The sequence below is a fragment of the Heloderma suspectum genome, chromosome 5 (genome assembly GCF_057233095.1).
Source record: "Heloderma suspectum isolate Gila_16-S chromosome 5, 16-S_ref, whole genome shotgun sequence".
Taxonomy (NCBI): Eukaryota; Metazoa; Chordata; class Lepidosauria; order Squamata; family Helodermatidae; genus Heloderma; species Heloderma suspectum.
Genome location: NC_139462.1, coordinates 93680419 through 93703885, shown reverse-complemented (window position 1 = coordinate 93703885; position 23467 = coordinate 93680419). Strand labels below are relative to the sequence as shown.

Here is a 23467-nt window from a genome sequence, read left to right as displayed (position 1 = left end):
AATGTAGGGTGGATGGAGCATGGAGCACATCTACCTGTGGCTTCAGGGAGGGGGAGGGAAGAGGCCCGGAGACCTGACAGGAAGCTGTGTACAGTGGCTTCTGTGGTCTCCTCCCCTCCCTGCCCCTGGGACTGCCCCCTTTGTTCACTCTCTGCACTCCATTTACAAGCGCAGAGATTGTGTCATCTCTGAACCATATCAGCTATGAGGGGGGCGGAGAGCATGGTTTTGGGAAAATCAAAACTGAAAAATCCTATGGCTGTCTAGACAGTGTCTAGTGGCCATAGGATTGCTCTCTAAGTGTCTAGAAAACATTTGTCCATTGGAACACCAAGGCTGAGAATAGTCCCAAGGATAATCAGTGAATCCATGGCAGAGAACTCAAAACACATAGAGAATTGAGGGTTCAAGGAAGTGAGTCAAATTAAATCACACATGCATAGACTCAAATCTACGTAGCAAACACTCCTTCTCAAGAGTTAAGCACAGAAAATAGTACACACTCAGGAAAATAAGGACATAGAAACTATAAAAACTTTATCGCACAATGTTCATCTACAGATAGGTAACAACACCCAAACTGAGATCTACAACTCCCCTCTCTCACACAGCCTGATGGGATATGGCCCACCCTGACCAATCATCGGCTTCTCTGATATCTCCATTGTTGCTGCGGTTTGGCTGGCAGTTGAGTTCAGCACTGCTCCACATTCACCGTACCAATGCTAATCCCGTGGCAGGTGAGTGGGTGTCTGAGTGGACGGGAGAACAGGTCAATTCACCTCAGGCATGTTCTGGCACCAGTGGTGGCAAGCTGTGGCTCCTTTTTGCTGCCTGGCCAACTTTCTCCTCCTCAGTGGTACCACAGCTCACCTACATCAAGCATCATCATCTTGAGCAATGTCACAGTAATCAGGGGAGCAAGGGAGCAACCTGGATTTCTCCTTGCTGACAGCCCAGTGTGCAATGAGGCAGCCCAGGAGACAAGAGGTGGGACCAACAGCCATTCAAATATACACAGACACCAATGTTTCTGGGTCTTCACAGTGAACGCTCCAGGCACACTCATAGCTAAAATAACCAGTTCTCTTACATTAAAACAAAATGGGGATGGTTGGAGGAAAACTGATGTTTGCCTCTTGTGCCCAGCAAGTGTGGGCCCAGATTCTAAGGATGGATGAAAGTCCCTTACCTGGTCCCGCAGCTTGCTTCGCGGTGGGGGGGAGGCGCTTCGGTTCTCCCCCCGAAGTTCAGGCTGGGGGGGGAGGCGCCCTGCCCCGCCCTGCCAAAATTCAGGCCGGGGGGAAGGCGCCCCATTCTGTGCTGCCGAAATTCAGGCCGGGGAGGAGCGCCCTGTCTCCCCGGCCTTGAAATAAAAAAGTAAATTAAAACACACACACACACACACGTGATAGGCTACGTAACGATTTATCTAGCCTATCACGGCTAGATTTCCAAAGTCAGCTGTGATAGGCTATGTAAATCATTATGTAGCTTATCACGGGTGACTTTGAAAAAAAAAAAGCACGTATGCAAATGGTGGCGCCCATGGGCGCCGCCATATGCATTCCTTGTTTGGTCAGGGGTAGTCTACGTAAAGCTTTACGTAGACTACAGCAAAAATAAGGGCAATGCAAATAGCATTGCCCTTATTTTCGCCATAGTCTACGTAAATCTTTACGTAGACTACCCGGGCCCAAATAAGGAACGCAAATGGCGGCACCCATGGGCCATTTGCATATGCGCTTTTTTTCCCCCCAAAGTCACCCGTGATAGGCTACGTAACGATTTACGTAGCCTATCACGGCTGACTTTGGAAATCTAGCCGTGATAGGCTACGTAAATCGTTACGTAGCCTATCACGTGTTGTTTTTTTTAAATTTACTTTGTAATGGCAGCGGCGGCAGCCTGTCGGAAGACCGGCCGCTGCCCCCGCCCCCGCCAAAACGCCGCCGAAACGCCGCTGGGACCCGCCACCGAGAGGGACATTCAAAGGAGGTAAGTCCCATCCTGGGGGGGTGGCGGGGTTGTGGCAGAGAATTTCACCACCAATTTTGGGGGGCCGAATGCATTGGCATTCGGCCTCCTGGAGATTCGTGGAGAAATTCTCCGCCATCCCTACCAGATTCCCTAAAAGCAGCACACAAAAACTGGATAATGTTGAGGGTATAGATGAAATTCTGGCATCTGGCCTAGAGACAGGAGAGGAGAAGAAGGAGCAAGGTTGCTGTTGATCTCCCTGGGACTCTAATCAATGGTACCTCCTCATAGTTTCAGTCTCCACAGCCCCATGTGCAATCATGGCCCTCCATATTTGGCATGATGAGTTTTTGGATGGAACCAGGCCTTGCACTGCCTTACTAATGGGCCAACCAAAAAGGAAACTAGATTGGCTGCAGCACTAAAAAACAGCAGAGCAAATGCTAGAGATCTGTCTAATGCAGGCTTCCCCAACCTGGCACCCTCCAGCTGTTCTGGACTTCAACTCCCAGCATTCCTGACCATTGGCTTTGCCGGTGGGGGCTGATGGGAGATGAAGTCCAAAACATCTGGAGGACACCAGTTTGGGGAAAGCTGGCCTAATGATTTGCTACATGTTCACCACATTGAGCCAAATCAATGTGCCCTTGGACACACGTGTTTCCTTAAAGGTACAAGAGTCCTCAGTCTAACATCTTCAAATTACTTACTCTCATTGAATATTAAAAGATCATATTGTATTATATGAAATCAAAGTCTCACCCATGTCTAAATGTCCCACTGGAGAAACAGAAAATATTACCAGGATTCATTACAGCACCCTTTTTTTCCAACAGAGCTCAGCTACATTGTCTTATTGTTGTTCATTCATCTCATTTTCTCTAGGTACACTGCTTACTGATTGACTGCTCTATTAGTTACTCTAAAAGTTTGCCAGGTCTTAAATTAAACTTACTTCAATGTAATCCCTGGATCCTTGATTCCCCCCACCTCTCTTAAAAATAGGCATTGAGTTTGACCTGCTGCAGTCCTCCGAGACCTTACCTGTCATCCAAGTTCTCAAAAATAATTGCTAATGGTGCCAATCCCTTCCCTGATAGATGCTTTAACATTGTAAGGTGAATTTCACTACAGGGCCTGAGGTTTTGAAATATGTTCATATTAAGCATTCTTTAACCCTTTCTTTCCCAGTTCCATCACAGCTTCTCCAGTCTCCCAAACAGTATCTTGTGTGAGACAAATGTAAATAGGGCAAGTTCTTGCTCATTTTTAACCTATAAATCTTTAATTAAGAAATGTGACATGCTTCACAATTAAATAATGTTCAGTAACTAAAGAACCAGCTGGAATAGGGTTGTAAAATGTAACAGAAAGTTGGTAACATTATTTTTACGGCTGGACCTTCCACCCTCTGTCTAGTCTCTCTCTCTCTCTCTCTCTCTGGAATTTTATGTCTATGTAATTATTTATTTAGATGTATATTTGCCATCCTTCTTTGACAGAGAAATTCAGAACCAGATAATCATGATTAATTAACACAATGATATCAGAGTAAATAAAACAAAATTACCTCCAATACATCCAAATAGCAACCTATAACAGAAGCAACAGAAATTCATAAACAGTAATCACATTCATTGCTGGCTCCAGGTTTTTGAGGGCCCTTGGGCAAGACACCCTCAATGGCCCTCTCCCTCAGTGAGACTAACGTCTCACTGCCATTGTCACCAGCTGCTCTTGCTCTTTCTCAGCATTGCTGCCACTTTGTTGCTTGTCAGGCAGTAATCAAGTAGGTAGCAGCATCTACAGACTTAGATGCACATGAACGAGCAAGTTGCAGTGGTGGAGAGGAGAAACAACCCAACGGGGCTCTTGCAAGTGAGTCCCTGCTGGGGCATGGACCCTTGACAGGTGCCCGACCATACCTATCCTTGACACTGGTCCTGCACATCTTAACCATGCAATGAAAAATAAACAGTGTTGGAACTGAGTGGCCATGACCAAAAAAGGCCTTGTCACACCTGCTGAACCTTAGACACAACCTGAGCCTGCTTCAATAGACTACAATATTGTCTTGACCCTCTGTCAGATGCTTCAGCCTAATTCACTGAAAAGGTCCAGGTTATTGTGCTCTCCTGCTAGGAGGCCTTACATCCACAGTGAGAACAAAGGGCCCTTCAAGTGAACGTCCCCAGGAGAACAGACCACATCACAAGGTCAGTACTGTGAACTCTGCCCTTGCTATACCACACTTTATTTATTCATTCATTTATTTCATTTCTATATGGCCCAATAGCCAAAGCTCTCTGGGCAGTTCACAAAAAATACATGTCACAATTCAAGATAATAAAAACATAATATAACAACTCTAACAGACAACATTTAAAAGAATCTAAACAGCTTTACAATAAGTTACTGGACCTGATAGAAACAACTGACACAAATCTCCCATCATATTCATATGCCATCAAATGCCTGGGAGTAGAGGACAGTCTTAACCTGGCACTGAAAAGATGACAGTGTTGGTGCCAGGTGAAACTACGTGGTGAGATCTTTCTATCATTCTGAAATCAGAGGGCCACCACTGAGAAGACCGTTCCACCTGTTAACCCCTTTTGAGCCTCCCTTGGAGGAGGCACTCAGAGGAAGGCCTCTGATGTTGATTGTAGTGTTCGGATAGTTTCACACTCTTCATGCGGAGCTCAAAGTAGCTTTCACTAGTATGGTTCCTATCTGGTCTGCCATCCAGACAGCTTAGGGTCAAACTAGAAGAGTCACAGGAGATGTGAGAATAATCTGCACATATTTGCCCCTGAAGGGAGAGAAGCAGCTGGGTGTGTGAGCCTGTAATTATGATAAGAAAAACAGCCTGTGGATAAAGTCTTAAGCACTCCCTCCTTCTTGCTGCTGCTCTGACCAAATTTGCAGCCCTCTGTAGTTGCATTTCAGTAAATAACAATAAAATTGGGAGATAGTTCACATACATCTTCCACATGTTATCTAATTTTGCCATTATAGGGCCAGATGTGCTGAGCTTTAGCAAGAACTGCATGTAGCACCATTTGTCTGGGTTTCATATTTCTATATCATACTGTCATATTATTACAGTGATTGAAGCTGATAATAACTATAGTCCCATCTGCTATAATGTTTCGCAGAAAAAGAGATATTTAGGTTTAATGATGAATGTGGATGTCGTCATTTGCTGGCACTCCAGCAATATTTGGTCGCTATTCTGTAGGGATGTGTGAGAAGAATTTCATTTGCATTTGTTTAAAAGTAGAACTTGCTCAGTTCGCACCCCCAAATATGAGCACATTTTTCAGTCAGAGCTCGCATATTCCTAAGATGGAGATGGCATTGCAAAACACATATTTTAGAAAAATGTGCACTTTAAAAATGTGCATGCTGGGAAAAAATGCATTTTCATGCCTTGGTCAATGGGGAGAAAGTATGCATTTGGGTACATGCCTTAAAAATGTGCACCTAAATGCATTTTCTCCTTTCAACAGAAACCACAAAAATGCTCACATTTGGGAACAAGCTTTTAGGTGGAACTCAGAGAACCATTAAGACTGAGTCTTGCTGATTCTCCCATCCCTACTATTCTGTACATTAGGGACATCAGAGAAATCTGCTGCGGATTCTAGGGATGTTACACTTACCTTTTCGCAGCTTGGATTCGCAGTGGGGGGGGAGGCGCTCCATCCCTCCCCCTGGAATCCTCCCTGGGCCGGCTTTGCTCCATGGCAGCTCCATGGAGCCACCAGCCAGGGCTGTCCGCAGCCGGAGTTCTGGCCACGGCCGGCTGCTGCGGATGCAAATGGCGGCTGCAGTAGAGGCCGCCATTTGCGTCCAGCAGGCTGCTGTGATAATACTTACGTAGCCTATCACGGCAAAGAGCAGGGGTGCAAATGGCAGCCGCTACGCTGTTTGCGCTGCTGCTCTTTCCGTGATAGGCTACGTAAATACTTACGTAGCCTATCACGGAAAGAGCAGCGGCACAAATGGTGTAGAGGCCGCCGTTGGCGCCCCTGCTCTTTGCCGTGATAGGCTACGTAAATATTTACATAGCCTATCATGGCAGCCTGGCTGGTCACAAATGGCGGCCGCTACAGTGGCCGCCATTTGAGTCGGCAGCAGCCGGCCGAGAGACCAGCTGCCACCGCCGGAGCCACCACCGGAGCCGCCGCTGGAGCCACTGCTGCTGGAACATCCGCTCCAGGTAAGCTTCATCCTGGGGGGGATTCCGCGGGGGGCCGGGGGTGGGAGGCTGTTCCGCCATGGGTTTCAGGGGGCCAAATGCCAGTGCATTCAGCCTCACTGAAATCTGTGGCGGAATTCTCCGCCATCCCTAGTGGATTCAAATGAGGCTGGATTCTTTGGAATCCAGCCTCAGGATCCACAGTGAATCGGGACCACTTACCTCCACTCCAGGAGGACTGGAGGCAGAACAGCATTTGGCTGCTTCTTGCCAGCCAGAGCCGTTCGCCTCCTCCCTGTCCCTGCCAATCACCATGTCTTTTTTTTTTTTTAAATGGCGATTGGCAGGATGTGCCCATAGACTTATATGCAAAATAGAGCCATGAATCTTGCATATAAGCCTATGGACACATAGACTTAGATGCAAGATTCATCTAAGCCCTGTGGGTTAGATGCTCTATTTGCATCTAAGTCTATGGGCTCATCCTGCCGATAGCCATTTTTGTTTTTTAAAGACATGGCAATCGGCAGGGAGGAGACAAATGGATCTGGCCAGCAGGAGGGAAGGTAAGCAGTCCCCAAGCCGTTTCCTCCCCCGACAGAATCCTCATGGAGTGGAGCTGCTCTGGAGGATTCCGGGGGGGGGGGGGAGGGAGGAATGGATCACCTTCCCCCCCCATGGATTTCCTACCAGAACAGACAGTGGGGAATCTACACACCCCAACTGTACATGTCTGTTTCCACCCACTTCCACCACAGGGCCCAGTAACATAAAATACATAATATACAACCAAAGGGTGATAACCAATGTTGTGAGAGCAAACTTCTGCTGATGTTCCTTTCCTTTTCTCCCTGCTGAAGCCCCTGTCTCTCCCACCTCCTCAGTTGCTTCAGAGGGTCTCCCAACCCTCCAGAGCAGATTTCAGGAGGGGAGTTGAGGGTTGCAGGGGAGGAGGGAGAATCTGTTCAGCTGACAGATGTCATTATGTCAGGGAAAGATTTTAGTTAGAGATGTTGGAGAAACCCACAATGGAACCAAACAAGGTTGGATTTTCATGAATCTGACTTGAGCATTCTGCTGGCTTTCCCCCCTGTTGGGTGAATTCTGTGGACTTGTAGATCAGTTTTCTGACCTTCCTGAATTTTACACAAATGTTGTTGTAGAAAAATATGCAAAATAAAAAACTTGGCCAAAAATGCCTATTTCCCCCGTAGGCTAAAGTATGAAAATGTGCACTTTGGGGGAATTGGTGCATTTTTGCAAGTGTGAATTTGCACAAATGTGCATTTGCGTAAATTTGGAAACAAAAAAATCTGATTCCGTCAGTGGGCGGATGACGGAATGAATGGTGCCTGACAATCCGTGAAACAGACGGAATGGATTTTACACAATCCATACATCCCTAATAGTTGAATTATACCACCCAAACATGGGGATATATGAGAATTTTGTTTTTGCTTGCAAAACATGTAAGTCTGCCCTGTTTGAAATGCCAAAAGAGAGCACACATGTGTCTGCTGGAAATATTCATGCATTGTTGAACACATGCTCATGTTCATCTCATTCCCAATTCCAAGTGTGATATGTGCAGAATTCCTAATTTGTACACATTTCCTCCTTAGACTGAATTAACCCACCTTAGGCTATGGAGGAAAGTTGTGCAAATTAGGAAATCTGCCCAAATTTGAGGAAACTTGAGCAAATCTCCCATTTGATCACCGTCCATGCAGAGCGAGCCATTGTCACAACTGTGAATGGGAACTGGGTATGAGAAGGGTGGCAAGGCATTGCTCATTCACCCATCCCTGCCCAAATGCCTGAATATCACCCTCCAGAGATATGGCATTATAGATATAATAAATACGATCCATTTTGTAATGATGGATGTCCCTTTGGTACAGCTTTAACATCACATATTGCTATTTGCCAGTGAAAACACAGCTGAAAGTTTATGTTGGAAAATGGCAACACATTTTCTTGAAATAACCTAACTTGTAATGTGCCACTAAATTTACTCGCACTCTTTAGTGACCTTCTCATCCAGTTTGCATGCAGGCTATAGTTTTACAAAAAATAATGAGATGTCTGAATGTCAAAAAGGGTGGGGAGAGAGCAAAAATAAAAATTTAATGTCTTGTCAGAGACTGGTTAGAGAGCCAGATGCTGCAAAGAATTTTACTGTAGTTAGCACCCATCAGCAGCTTTGTGAATTTCATGACAGGCACAAGCATCTGCCTTAGCAGTGGAACATTAGCAGTTAATATACATGAAACAAGCAATTTAACAGGTCATCTTTGGGAGCGGCACACTAAACCACCTGAATAACATTTGCTTTCTCATTCTTGAAGTCTCTGTAACTAGAAAAATAAAGTACTTATCCTCATTTAAGCATTTTCTAGAAGCAGCTTACTGTGTTGACTACAACATGAGTGTGGGACTACAACATTAGAGCAGATGCCTGCTTCTTTTATTATACATTATTGCTCTATAACACAACCAGGATTGATCCCCCCTTTGATTGGGTTGTCTTCCTAATTCATATGCAATTCATAACTTCTAACATATTAAGGGCACAATCCTGTGCATGTTTAGACAGAAAAAGTCTTACAACTCCCAGTATTCCTCAGCCAGCACAGCTGGCTGGGGCTTGCTGGGAATTGTAGAACTTTTTCTGTCTAAATATGCATAGGATTGTGCCCTAAGTGCAAGTTCTGTTATCAGAGCATCAGCTATGTCTGAGGTCTTCAACGTGGTGCCTGCAAATACCCCCCTTGGCACCTACCAGGCTTCCTGTCTCTTCCCATTTTTAAAAATGTTAAAAAGTTAGCATGGAGGCTGGCATGATGCAGAGTGAAGAATCAGCATCCAGTGCCATCTTTATTTCAAAGAGTGCCTCTGGGCCACACATGGGCCTCAGAAGCATGCTAGAAAGTGTGTGTGTGTGTGTTTTTTAAAGGTGGGTGGCTCCAGCCCAGTATTTCATTTTGAAGTGTGCTAAAATGCCCAGAAAATGCCCACATATAGAATGATAAGAGTTAAAAGGGTCTTTTAAAGTCATCTGGTCCACCCCCCTGCTCAATGCAGGATAGCAACAGGTAAAGCATTCCTCTGTATTCCTCCTGTATACATCACACACAGGGTTTGTTTACTTTTGTAATACTGAAACAAAACAAAAATCTTGTACAAGAGCGTCATATTTCCATAGTGCAGAATGAGCAAGAAAGCAGAGGGCGGGGGGAAATGAAAGTGTTTTACTTTTCAGCACTTTTGAGTTGATGGCACAGGAAGGATTTAAGCTTTGGATTTCATAGATTATTGAACTGCATCATATAACTAGGGATGGGCAGGTTAGCCTTTTCTGAAAAATAAAATGGCATTCGTGAAAATGCACATATTTGCATATATGCAAAACAGGGCTGTGAATTGCCCATATATGCAAGATTACAGGCATTTGCTTGCCTGTAATCTTTCATATATCAGCTATTCATGGCTCCATTTTGCATATACATGAATATGTGTATCTGTGAAAATGCACATATTTGCATATACTTGAGTATGCACATTTTTGCAAATGCACACATCTGAGTATATGCAAAATGGGGCCATGAACACCCAATACACACAAGATTACAGGCAAGCAAATCCCTGTAATCTTGCCTATATGGGCAATTCATGGCCCCATTTTGCATATCTGCAAATATGCACTTTTTTGTGATAACCATTTTATTTTTCAAAAAACATCAATTGCGGAGATCGCTGCCGCCACCCAGGTGAGCGCAGGCATCTTAGTGAGTGCGGGCAAGGGGTGAGTGGGGACAGAGCCTCAGCGAGCACAGCTTGGGGGCATGGGGAGGGGGGGTCTGCCAGATTCTCAGACGGAATCAGGTGCCTGTGCAATCCCTACATAGAACTATATGCAAACTTGTTCAATAAAAGCCTTGTGTCCGGAGCACTTATTGAGTGGCTGCCCCAGGAAGATCTACCAATATCCATACAGAAGCAGTGCTGGGTTATAAACTGGCCACAACTTTATTGGTTACAACATAGAGTTTGACGTGGTATGGGGCTGGATCCAATCATCGGCCAGCTTGCCTGCCGACTGGTTCACATCCCAGCTGGATTGCTGGGTGGCCCTAAAATGGAGGTTTGGGCCAGTGCATGGGGTTGGCCATGCCACAGCATGGGCCATTTACATGTTTCCCCCCTGCGCTCCTGGAAGTGGCACTGGCATGCCAGCCCCCAGTTGGGCTGGAAACCTGTGGCCCACCCCCAGGGATGGCCTTCCACTGGGGAGTGGGATGTGTACCCCCTTTCCCCTTGACTTGGATCCAGCCCAATGCCATCTGCACTAAAGCTGTGACAATGATGCTTAACAGTTACCCTTTCAGCCAACTTACACTGCTATGAGGAAGACAAAAACCCTATGAAATGAGCCAATTGGTTCCCAGGTAAAATTCCTTCCCAGCCCTGTCAACCAGCAGCTAACACCAGTACACACCAATAAGCAACCTTATATAGGGCAGGGTGGGTTGGGCAAGTCTGAAGCACCAGAGTGAGGAGGAGGCCTGGGCCACGGCCCCTTGACACAGCCAAGGAGCGGAGCAGAGGGAAAACCTATCCCTCCAGGTTGTTCTTCATCCCTGCCCCCTTCCAGCACAGCTAGTGCCACTGGTTGGGCTTCAGGAGGCACGTCCATGAGCAGCTGGCCGCAACCTCGGACCCTCTCCTTTAGAGCCTTCCTGGCTTGGCACCCACACAGCAGTGCAAACTGGGACCCCTGGTGATCAGGGGACTTGGTCTTATATAAGGACTGGGATTAAGGCAGAGTACCTCTCTATAATACTGCTTTCCTTCCCTTATCTTTCTGTCACCACTCTTTCCTATCTATCTATCTATCTATCTATCTATCTATCTCTATCTATCTATCTATCTATCTATCTATCTATCTATCTATCTATCTAATCTATCATCTCAACACTAGTGAAAATGCAGAATTATGGAGGCTGGAAAGATTCCATAAAACTAAGCAGATGCCCATATGTTCAGTAGGTAACCCAATCTATCTTTATAAGCACAGTTTTCCAGATGTATTTGGTGCAGAATACACAAAGTCACGACTACAAATTATGGAAAAGTTTTGGGTTCCCCATGCCATCTTGTCTTCAATAGGACTCACCTGCTGACATATGTCATGTGATGTTCAGAACATGGCTTTAAGTACTGCCTGTTGAATACCATGGACTGCTGTGCAATGGAAAACTTTTTAAATTCAGTGGTCCAATTGTATGATGTGAAAAATGTGGCATGCATAGCATTAAAATGCTTTCCCTTCCTTCATTTTAAGCACAATGATCAATGCCTCACTCACAAGCGCATTGTTATGCTACGCAAGTCCTCTGTGCCCATTCTGCTCAGCCACTGAAACTAATCTCTGCATTATTGTGACTTTTATAACAGACCTATAAACTAGTCAGTCTTTCATAACACAAACTGAAGGCTTCTTAACACACTTTCTTATGCTTTTATTGCTAATACACACACAACCATCACATATTCTTCCCCAGATTTTATATCTACCTGGGTGCCCACCCATTGCCCCCACCTCACTTCCCTAATAGCACAACCCGAGGAAACAGCACAGACAGAAGCTGCATCTGCAATTTTCTCCGTGATAACATCAGGACAACGATGGTGATAACAGACAGGGCTTTCCTGTTATTAAAAAAATACTCAAACCTATCTATTTACAGTGTACCATTTAAATAACAGGTGGCTTGCCATCACCCAACAGTGAAATGGATGATGCTTGCATATATAGTCATAACAGATCTGAGCATAGTAACCAAATATTTCAGAGTCCCAAGGCATTGCCATCTGGCATTTTTACTCATTTATTTATTGGCCATACTTATATACAGCTTAATATAATAACATTTCTAAGTGGTTTTTAATCCTAACCCACACTGGATTATTTATCCATGGAAAATACTTTAGGCATTTGCCTTTCTCAAATGGTTAGAGTGACTCATATTCCAATTAAAATTTGAGAATCAAAAAAAGCTTTGCTTTCAGAGAGGGGTGGGCAGCACAGCCCATGCGCTTGCATGCGCCCCTGCAACCCCCACCATCGCACCACTGAAATTCACTGCAGCAAAAAAAATGGCAGTTTGTTCCTGAATTATAGTGGCACACTGTGATGTAAAGCTCAAATGACCAAATTTAGCTAAAAGATTTCAAGCTAAATTTGGCCGTTTGAATGTTCTGTAGCAGTTTGCCACCAAAAATCAGTAGTAAACCACTGTGGGTTTTTTTTGCCACCACGACTGAACTCAGCAGCGGCAGTAGGAGTACAGCCTATTGGGGTGGGCAGAAATAGCCCATGGAACTCCTGAAGTTGCCTACCCTGATGTAAAAGAAGATTTAAAGCACTTCACAATTTTCTCATGCACCAAAAATTGTAAGTTAAGGCCTGAGCCTTAATGTCTTGCTATGCCAGTTGAAAAAACCTTCTAGACGCTCACATATTGTGCTCACTAACAATTTAGCTTCCATGCATCCATGCTTCACACTTTCCCTTGGACTTTCTGCCCAAGTCCACTTCTTTCATTGATTCAGCAAACACTAACACTTTAGTTAGAGCTTTATCTACCTTTAATAAGATATATGCTTTTAAATTGTAGTCTAAATTTTGATCACCAGCCTCTTGCATAGATTATTTTAAACTGAGAAGCATAAGCCTTGGGATGTTTGGCCACAACTTGCTATTTGCTAGGGATGTCTGTTGCTTGGAAATCTGTAGCCTTTTGAGCTCGATAGACTTCTGTTCATTGCCTAACTCTGCTTTCATTTGTGAGCCAAGCTGCAGGTTTTTCCCAATCTCTGGGGACTTCTTCCATATTTTTTGGGGGGTGACAGCTGCAATTTGTGCAAATTGTGGCTGAAAATTGCATAATTTGTGCAAATTGTGGCTGTACTTTGCACAATTTGTGCAAATAAAAAACATGGAAAAAACGCTAACTGGCCCAACTCACTGCAGATCTGCTAACTGGTCAAGCTCACTGCAAAGATCAATCCATATGCACATTGAGTCATAAATATAAGACCTATTGACCTCTTACTTTTGTGTCACCTCATGATGACAGACACTAGGTTGTAGCTACCAATGCCCATCTGCCTCCAGTCTTGTGTCCTCTCTGGAATGTCCATCTGTCAGTCTTACTTTCCCCCTCCATACAATCTATCACGTCTAACACATGCCTTTCTCTTTAACCCAAATGAAAACATACAGGGAACAAAAAGGTTTATTCATAGGATTGTTCACTTCTTTACATAATGCATAATCATGCTATGGAATTCACTGCCACAAGATGAGATAAGAAGCATTACCACAGACAGACATTAAAAAGAGAACTGGACACACTCAAGGAAGATCAGTTCATCTATGGACAGACAGATTATATAAAACAACATCTATAATCATAAGGACCTCATAAACTAAGAGTAGACTGATCCTTGGATTGTGGATCCTTATGTAGCCAAAACAACACCATCCTCGCACAAGACAGAGGTATTACCAATCTTGGGGGGAACCCATGGTTTGCAGAAGTACAAAAAAACTTTTTAAATATGTAAGGGGGCAACCTTCCCCCTGCCTCCAAAAAAAGAACCCAATGAGGACTGTGTATACTCATTGAGCACAGAATGCTGACTGACAATTGGGTGAAAAAACAGAAAATAAGGAAGAGGGAGGGATTATGGAATTGAGTATTCTGAAAGAAGGCAAACAACAGCAGCACTGCAAAATTTTGTGGCAAGTCCCACTTGTAATTGTGCCAATGGATGTGATGTGCTTTGAACACTCTCAAAGCGCTATATGATATTTCTCAATCCTACATATTGCTATGCATGCCCCCTCTCCAGATGTGCACTGACAGCTGTGAGGGCTTTATGCCATTGCAATGGCCATGCATGCCTTAGTTATATCTTAACTGGACTACCGTAACAAAATTTACATGGGGCTGCCCTTGAAAATTACTTGGAAACTTCAATGAGTGCTGAATGCTACTGCTAGGTTTTTGGCTGGGTCTAAGTGGTGGGATTATGTGACCCTTATCAGTTGCACTAGCTGCCAGTTCAGTTCCAAGTGCAATTTCAGATGCTGGCTATCACCTTCAAAGCCTTAAGCAGGTTGGGACCTGGGTACTTGAAGGACCATCTTCTCCCATGTGAAGCTGTCTATCCTTCATGAACAGCTGCTACATCCCTCTTGCCTGTGCCATTGGCTTCAAATGCAGGCTTCATGGCAAAGGGCAAGGGAGCTTTCCCGTCGCAGTGCCTCAGGTGTGGCACTTCCCACCCCAAGAGGTTAAGGCATCTTCCTCTTCATCGATGTTCTGCCAGGACGTGAAGACATTTCTCTTTAAACAAACATCTGACTCTGCTGTTGCTCGGTGTTATTTATTGACTGTTAGTTTTGGTTCTTTGTGCTTTTGTGGTCTTTGTGCTGCTGCTTTTAGTGTGTGGTAAATGTCTTTTAATACTTTTTATGTCATGCAAGCCACTTTGAGATATCCCTCTTTGGGGGGGAAATGATTATTTGCAAGCTGAGGAGCAGGATAAAAATACTCTAAATAAATAAATAAATAAATACTTAAATATACTCTACTGACTGGCCCTGTGGAGCTTTCACCAAAACTAGAAAATAAGGTAAGTAGAATGGAATGCAAATACAATGTATTTCAATTAGTAAACTTAGAATCTGCACTAATGGTGTAGACTAATTAAATAGTTCACAGGTGTCTGCCATAATGACTAACAGAAGAACATATGTTTCCTTAAGGCACTTGAAATGTTTATAGAATTAAGCTCAAATGCCACATCGACGAGCAGACTGGACTGTGGTCTCAATGCACATTTCTCCACTTACAGAGCTACTGCACAAATTGCCATATCTTCAGCTAAAATTTCAGATCACTTTCCTGAATCAAATTCAACTGAGTGCCAGAGAAAACCCAACTTTAAACACTGCTGAGGCTAAAGGTTTAAATAATGTATTTACCAGGAGCAGCTGGAGGCGTGTTTTGAAATGCATGGGCAAGTACAATATGGTGAGGACAGATGTTTGCTTAATTCCTGTCCTTTAGTATCTGCTAGCTAGTCTGGCTACCTTTGACATCGCCATTTAGGGCAATCATCACAGATGGCATGTCTTTGCATATTACATTGCCATGCATCAAGTATAACAACTGTCTGAATGAAATAACGCTCCCTTCAAAACGAAGGGGGACAATTCAGTGATACATTCATCAAATAGTAGGTGGCAGGATCCATACCTTCTGGAAAGCCATGGTATCTACTCTACAAGCCCTTTTCCTTAATCCTACGAGACATGTAGGAGCAGCTTAGAGGTACTCATATAGGTATTCTACCCAATGATGCAAATGGATACTCTTTGGAATAGGAAAGCACTCATTAATACAGCAGGATCAAGACACTGCTCCCCAGCTTTAGTCCTACATATACAGGCATTGGCCACATTCACACAAGACAAGCCAGAATTCTGAAGTATCGAGGGACGTACGAGTATTTAGATTCTGTTTGAAAAATAGATGAAAATGCTCTGCTCACAACTCCGAATGTGATGCGGTCGCAGTTTTTGAGAAAACCCACATTGTTGAGCTTGTGATCGCATTTGCAAGTTGCATCCTTTTTTAAAAATGCACACTTTAATTCCCCCCCCCACACACACACACACAAAGGGAGCTTTTTCAGGCTTTCATAAATCTGTGTGTGTGTGTGTGGGGGGGCACATTTGGGTGCATGCTTGGAAAAATGTGACTTTTTCCTGTTCAGAAATGTACACTTTTCTAGGTCGAAATGTAACCCCCCCCCAAAAAAACCCCTTGCATTCAGGAATAAGAACGAGTCAAGACAAGCATCACAGTAGAAAATGGAGAACCTCAGCAAGCTCAAACGTTGCTCATTTGCCCATCCCCTGGCTTATCATCCATGAGCAAGTGTGGATTCTGCTTGGCTCCTCTTATCAGTGGAGTGGCGTCAATAACCAGGAATTCACCAGCAAGAAAAAAAAGCTTAGTGTAGGGATGTCAGAGAATTCCGCCATGGATCTCGGGGAGGCCGAATACCAGCGCATTCAACCCCCCGAAATCAGTGGCGGAACGGTCTGTCCCCCCCACCCCCCCGGGACGGGACTTACCTTGGGCGGATCTTCCTGGCGGCAGCTCTGGCGGCGGCTCCGGCGGCGGTGCGGTGGCGGCGGCCGGTCTTCTGACTGGCTGCCGCCACTGCCATTTCCAGTTAAAAACAAAACAAAACAAAAAAATGTGATAGGCTATGTAAAGATTTACGTAGCCTATCACGGCTAGATTTTTTAAAAACACTGTGATAGGCTACGTAAATGTTTACGTAGCCTATCACAGCTGATTTAAAAGAAAAAAAACGCACATATGCAAATGGCAGCACCCTTGGGCGCTGCCATTTGCATTCCTTATTTTGGCATGTCTTAGTCTACGTAAACATTTACGTAGACTAAGATGGCGAAAATAAGGGGAACACAAATAGCGTAGCGTCTACGCTATTTGCGTTCCCCTTATTTTCGCCGTCTTAGTCTACATAAATGTTTACGTAGACTAAGACGTGCCAAAATAAGGAACGCAAATGGCGGCGCCCATGGGCGCCGCCATTTGCAGATGCGCGTTGTTGTTTTTTAAAAATCAGCCGTGATAACGTAAACATTTACGTAGCCTATCACGGCTGACTGCAGGGACGCAGAGCGGAGCCGGCCGGCCAGGATTCGGGGGGGAGGGATGGAGCGCCTCCCCTCCGGCCAGAATTTCGGTGGGAGGGACGGAGCGCCTCCCCCCCCGGCCAGAATTTCGGGGGGAGGGACGGAGCACCTCCCCCCCACGAATGTCACCCTTCGAAAAGGTAAGTGACATTTGTACATCCCTAGCTTAGTGTTACATCTAAACCTGACTCCAAGCTCGTTACTCCCAAACAAGCCAGTATTTGTAAACCAGCTTAAAGCTACGGCTTGTTAGGGGAGTGACAAACCGGGAGTCTGTTTCAGGTGTAACAGGACACTTTTTTTTCCTCCTGGTGACTTCCTGGTTGGTTGGCCCCCATGGAAGAGACCCGTGGGAGTGATCAAGCAGCTTGTATCAGTACACTTGCTCATGAATTATAAGCCAGGATTCTCTAGAATTCTGGCTTATCATTTTATGTGAATGTGGCCATTATCTTAAGCTATAGTTTTAAGCTATTGTCTTAAGTGGCAGTTGAGAGTGAGACACTTGAAGACTAGGGGCAGACTTAGAAACACTATTTTTTCTGAACCATTGCTTCTTGCATCTTCCAGGGCCAGAACCTACAAGAGACATAGCAGCCTGGATAAATTAGATTTCTACTTGTTTAGTCTTCAAGAGGACATGGCAACAAGTGTCCTGCTTATACCCATGGATCAGGAGGACAATTGGATTTAGGAAATCTGTTGCGGTGGGGGGGAGGACAGTTTACTTAGCATCTTTTTTAATGTTATCTGTTTATTCAATAACCTTTGAAGTGTTATTCAAGAAATGTTAGTTGATTGATCATATACATTTTTATCAATTAATTTATTAATTAATTTTTATCAATTAAATCTGTACACATTTCCATATTAAAAAAAGAGCTCTGAAGTTGTGGGGGGGGAGCATTTTCTTTGTTTTTAGATGTAATTAGGGATGTCCATCACTGGGAAATCTGGCCCTTTTGGGGCTCACCAGATTTCTGTGGTGCCCCCTACTTGGTTTGCATTTGTGAGCTGAGCCATGGGGCTTCTTCCCCAAATCCAGGAACTGGGGTCAGGGGGTTAAAAATGTAAATAGCAATTTGCACAAAATGCAGCTGCAATTTGCATAATTTGTGCAAATTTGGGCTGTAAATTGTGTAATTTGCACAAATTGGCTGCAGTTTGCCTGAATTGCTATTTATGTAAAGAAAACAAAACAACCCCCCCCCCCGAAAATGGAAAACTGTGATTGATGTGGATTGAGTCAGGTGAGCTCACAAGAAAGTTAGCTGAAGTTCAGGAGGCCAAGCTGATGAAAGCTTAGTGATAGCCAACTCACCCACCCCCCAATGGATTCTTCCGACCTCCCTAATTGTAACACAAAATTTGCAGTAGGCATCATCTTAGAAGTGCAGAACTCCATCTTCTAATCACACCTGCCACCTAAAATTTTTGTAAGTACATGAATTAAAAATAATCAACATTGAAAATAATTCTACTGCCCAATAGTATGGGGACATGTTTTTAATGGATCAAAAGCTTTTAGGGGAAGATTCTATGCATGTTTAGACAGAAAATAGTCCTACAGTTCCCAGGATTCCCCATCCAGCATGGCTAGCTGAAGAATGTTGGGAGTTACAGGACTTTTGTTTTGGTCAAAACATGTATAGGATTGTGCCTTTAGTTGATTAGTCTAACTGATCAATCAACTAAAGATTGCAGGCCTAGGGTTAATCTGTCACATGACCTCTAAGGAAAATGTCATGATGACATTTCAGTAGGCCCATTAAAATGATAGCCATAAAGAAGAACACTATCCCAAAATCAGAGGACAATTTATGACAGAAATCATTAGGAACCACAACAACTGAACCTGAATAATAACTGAACATGCTGTATGGCATATGCTCACTAGGAAGGTCATTACTTAAATATTGCTGTTCAAGAGTTCTGGGTTTTTTCTTCCTTCCTTCTACAGATTTGAAAGAATTTAATTTAAAATAAAAACAATGTATCTATTGTGGGGTGGGCACTCTGGAAATATTAAACTATTTCAGCTTTATAGAATGTGCAAAATGTGTCCCTGAGAGTGGAACCTGAGAAGAACAAAGAATTCTCCAAACTCTACCGAGAGAAAGGAATCAGGCTGATTCACACATACATGTTCATCACTTGGTATTTCACCCACTCAGTGACGTATGTAGGGATGTACGAAACCCCCCTTACCTGGCTCTGCTGGGTTCCGCTGGGGGGGGAGGTGCTCCATCCCTCCCCCTGGAATCCTTGCTGGGGGGGAGGCATTCCGTGCCTCCCCCCCCCGGAATCCTGGCCGGCCGGCTCCGCTCTGCATGGATTCCGCGGAGCCTCCATCTGGCTCCGCCAACAGCCGGACATCCGGCCGCTGGCTAGCAGGGACGCAAATGGCGGTGGCCATAACCACCACCGTTTCCATCCCTGTAGTCAGCTGTGATAGGCTACGTAAAAACATACGTAGCCTATCATGTCTGGCTTAAAAAAAAAATGTGTTTGCAAATGGCGGCGGCTACAGCCGCTGCCATTTGCGTTCCTTATTTTTGGCCGTCTTAGTCTACATAAATATTTATGTAGACTAAGAGGGCAAAAATAAGGGGGAACGCAAATAGCATCTGCTAAGTCTTTATGTAGCCTATCACAAATGGGAAAAAAAAACAGACTGCAAATGGCGGCGGCTGCGGCGGCAGCCATTCGGAAGACCAGCTGCCGCCGCTGCCACCATCCGGAACATCTGCCCCAGGTAAGTCTCATCCTGGGGGGGATCCGCGGGTGGCAGGGGGGTGGCAGGCCATTCCTCCATGGAGTTTAGGGGGCCGAATGCACTGGCATTCGGCCTCACTGAGATCTGTGGCGGAATTCTCTGACATCCCTACGTATTATTCAATGAGCTGCAGCAAGCAAAACCTTGAGTTCAAAAGTTATGTTCTCAGCCACTCATATATCCCCAATGTGCAAAAGCGTCGTTTAGCTGAAACCATTGACTGTTGTCTCCAGAGCACAGCTGATTTTATTTTGGCCACAAGTAATGCGAATGTAGGTGGCAGCTTTGCAAGCCATTTGGAAATGCTATTATTTTCAGTATCAAAACACTAAACATGGAAGCATAAATCCTGCAATGCAATCTAAAGTATACATTGGAATTTTAATATTTTTGAAGAGCAAGGCATTCCCACCATATGCAGAAATACAGTCCAGTGGTTTCCGATTTTCTCGAGGGCAGTATCGAATGGGTCTGCTGCACTTAACGCAATTTGCTGTAGTGGTCACACACAATGCTAATAACATAAGCTCACCTGACGAGTCTTCTGGGGAAACCTGTCACACCAGCTTATGCTACCGGTGTTGCACCAGAGGTTGCTTACTACATAAAATTGCAGCAGCCCCATTGGATACTTCCCATTGTATCTAAGATCATGCTCAGGAGATCTCTCACTTAAAAAAAAAAAAAAAGGTCACACACTATTTGTTTATACTCATAAAAGAAAATTCCCTGATATCAGCAAATATGGTTTACCATATGGATTACCGTAGTGCATTGTATGTGGGGCAGCATTGGAAAATGTTCCAGAAATTTAATTTAGTCCAACACAGGGCAGCAAGACTGTTAACGGGGACTGGCCTATTTGATCATATTACATCAGTGCTTCATGATCAGAACTGGCTTCCAGTTCACCATTTCTGAGCCCAATTCAAACTCAAAGTACTGGTATTGTACTTCAGAAGTACTTCAGAATCCAAAATGGCTTGGGGATAGGCTACATGAAGCATCGTCTCTTCCCATATATATTTTTGTGAACTTCCCAGAGAGATTTGGCTATTGGGCAGTATAGAAATAAATAATGAAATAAAAATATCTGCCTAGAACCTACGATCATCTTCAAGTGATCTTCCTCCAGGTGCCCCCACTAAATGAGGTTAGGTGGGTGGGTACTAAGGAGAGGGCCTTTTCAGAGGTGGCATCCCAGTTGTGAAATGATCTCATCAGATATGCTGTCCTGACACCTACATTGTGGTCTTTCGGTGCCAGTTTTATTCTCCCAAGTTTTTTAGTCATTCACTTTTTGGTAGGGGTGGACGAAACTCACTTACCTGTCCTCGAAGCTTTTCGCGGTGGGGGGGAGGCGCTTCGCTGCTCCCCCCGCGAAGTTCAGGCCGGGGGGGGAGGCTTCCCGCCTCGCCCAGCCAAAATTCAGGCCAGGGGGGGGGAGGCTTCCCGCCTCGCCTGGCCGAAATTCAGGCCGGGGAGGAAGTGCCTCGCCTCGCCCGGCCGCGAACTCAAACGTTTTTGTTTTTTTTAAAAAAACGCCCCCGTGATAGGCTACGTGATGATTAACGTAGCCTATCATGGCTAGATCTGCAAAGTCAGCTGTGATAGGCTACGTTAATCGTCACGTAGCCTATCACGGGTGACTTAAAAAAAAAACAAACGCAAATAGCGTTGCCCTTATTTTCGCCGTAGTCTACGTAAATCTTTACGTAGACTACAGCGACCAAATAAGGAACGGGAATGGTGGCTCCCTATGGGGGCTGCCATTATCCATACGCGCTTTTTTTTTTTTTAAAGTCACCCGTGATAGGCTACGTGACGATTAACGTAGCCTATCACAGCTGACTTTGCAAATCTAGCCGTGATAGGCTACGTTAATCGTCATGTAGCCTATCATGGGGGCGTTTTTTTTTTCTTTTCTTGGAATGGCGGCGGCGGCAGCCAGTCAAAAGACCGGCTGCCGCTCCCGCCCCGGACGAACACCCGCCGAACCGCCGGCCGGACCCGCCGCCGGGAGGGACATTCAGCAAAAGTAAGTCCCGTCCCGGGGGGGGGGTGCGGGGTGCGGGGGTGTGTGGAGAATTTCTCCCCGAAACTTGTTCGGGGGGCCGAACACATTGGCGCTCAGCCCCCCGAAGTTTCGGGGAGAAATTCTCCGCCATCCCTACTTTTTGGAAACTGTGTTAGTGGGTTTCAGATATTGCATTGCTATTGGTTTTTCCTGTTGTTTTATTCTGTTGTTGTGTTAAACTTTTTTTAGTTTTTTATATTGTTTTATTATATCATTACATTGTATGGCATTAAGCTTGATTTTGTGAATTGTCCAGAGAACTTTTAACTACTGGATGGCATAGAAATGGAATAACATATGTACATGAAATAAATATGGAAACAATTTCCCTAGATTTTGTTCTACAGCTGTTCCATGAAAATTCATAACTCACCTGATTAAAAGTCTGAAAGAACTCTGTAAATAGAGGAGATGAATCTGCCAGCCAAAAAAGGCTGAATTACAAGAAGATTCCAAAATAGGGTTAAGTCTCTTTTTATCTGATTATTTGTTCTTTTCCTTTTGTTTAACCGTTATAAATTCTGCCAAAGTTGCAGCTCTGTGGGAATCATGACTTTTGGAGTGCATTTACCTAGATAATCTTAATCTGTTGCCTCCTGTTACATCACAGAATTTAAAAGAAAAGGGGATGACAATGTTAACATGAGACACAAAAAGCTTCATAGAGAATAAGACTTACCTACAGTCAGCTGTCCTGTTAACTGTCCCACATGATTTCTTGCATTCACTGTAACATTCCTGTCAGACTGTAAGACCAGTGCGCTATCCTGGGAAACATGTATAAAACAAGGAAATGAGAAGGAAAAAAAATACAGAGGCAGTGTCAAGCTATAACTGTCAACACACGAGTACGTTGGTAAGGTCTGGATCAAAATCATACATCTTGCGGATATCAGCTATAATAATCACCTGAAATTCACAACATGGAATTTCAGTTCTGAGCTACTCCAGGATTTTTAATTTGGAAGTTGCTCCCTGTGTCAGAGCAAAAGGCTTGCAAACTGACATTATAATCTGCCCACTTGGAAAGCTATAACTTGGGTTTAAATCTGGAACCAAAGTAGCTTTTTCTGGCACATTGCAAACATTAAAGGTGATGCTACTGTTAGAGATTGACTATTAAGGCATGTGAAGTGTTTTGGAGAGAGTGGCAAGAGTTTGAGATGTCTGGAAAACCTGGCATTGGGTGCAAGGGGTGGGGATATCACAATCTAAACAGCAGAATGTGAGCTGAATGAAAATTGTTAGGGACGGTTGACTCCAGTTTACTCAGCTGCAAGGATAAATCTATTGGTAATAAAATATGAAAAATTCACTTTTAGGTGAATGTGAAAAACTGAAAATGTTATCCAGGGTTTGAGGAATTCTTAAGCTGCTGGTAAGGCTGGGCTGAAATCTCCCCTCCCCAACTTCATGGCCCCTTTTGCAGGATTTTGGCATGTTTCTCCAGGATTTGTGACAAAAGAAATTGGTGGCTGGCGGCCACCAGTGGAGGCCACAGGAATGCTGGTGAGTTTTGATCCCACCCCAAACTTTTACCTATTACATTACATGGCTGGGGACTGAAATGTAAACTTCCCAATCCTAGCCCAACACTTATCTAGTATAGATAAATACCTTACT

The 23467-nt window shown here is 44.4% G+C and overlaps 1 protein-coding gene across 1 annotated transcript in view; it reads right to left on the bottom strand.

Annotated features, from left to right (window-relative positions):
* Window positions 1-23467, bottom strand: part of SGCZ (sarcoglycan zeta) — a 541716-nt gene that overhangs the window by 100643 nt on the left and 417606 nt on the right. Inside the window, exon 5 of the mRNA XM_084856694.1 lies at window positions 22524-22611. Coding sequence (XP_084712820.1) covers window positions 22524-22611 — 88 coding nt within the window. The remainder of the gene's footprint in view (window positions 1-22523; window positions 22612-23467) is intronic.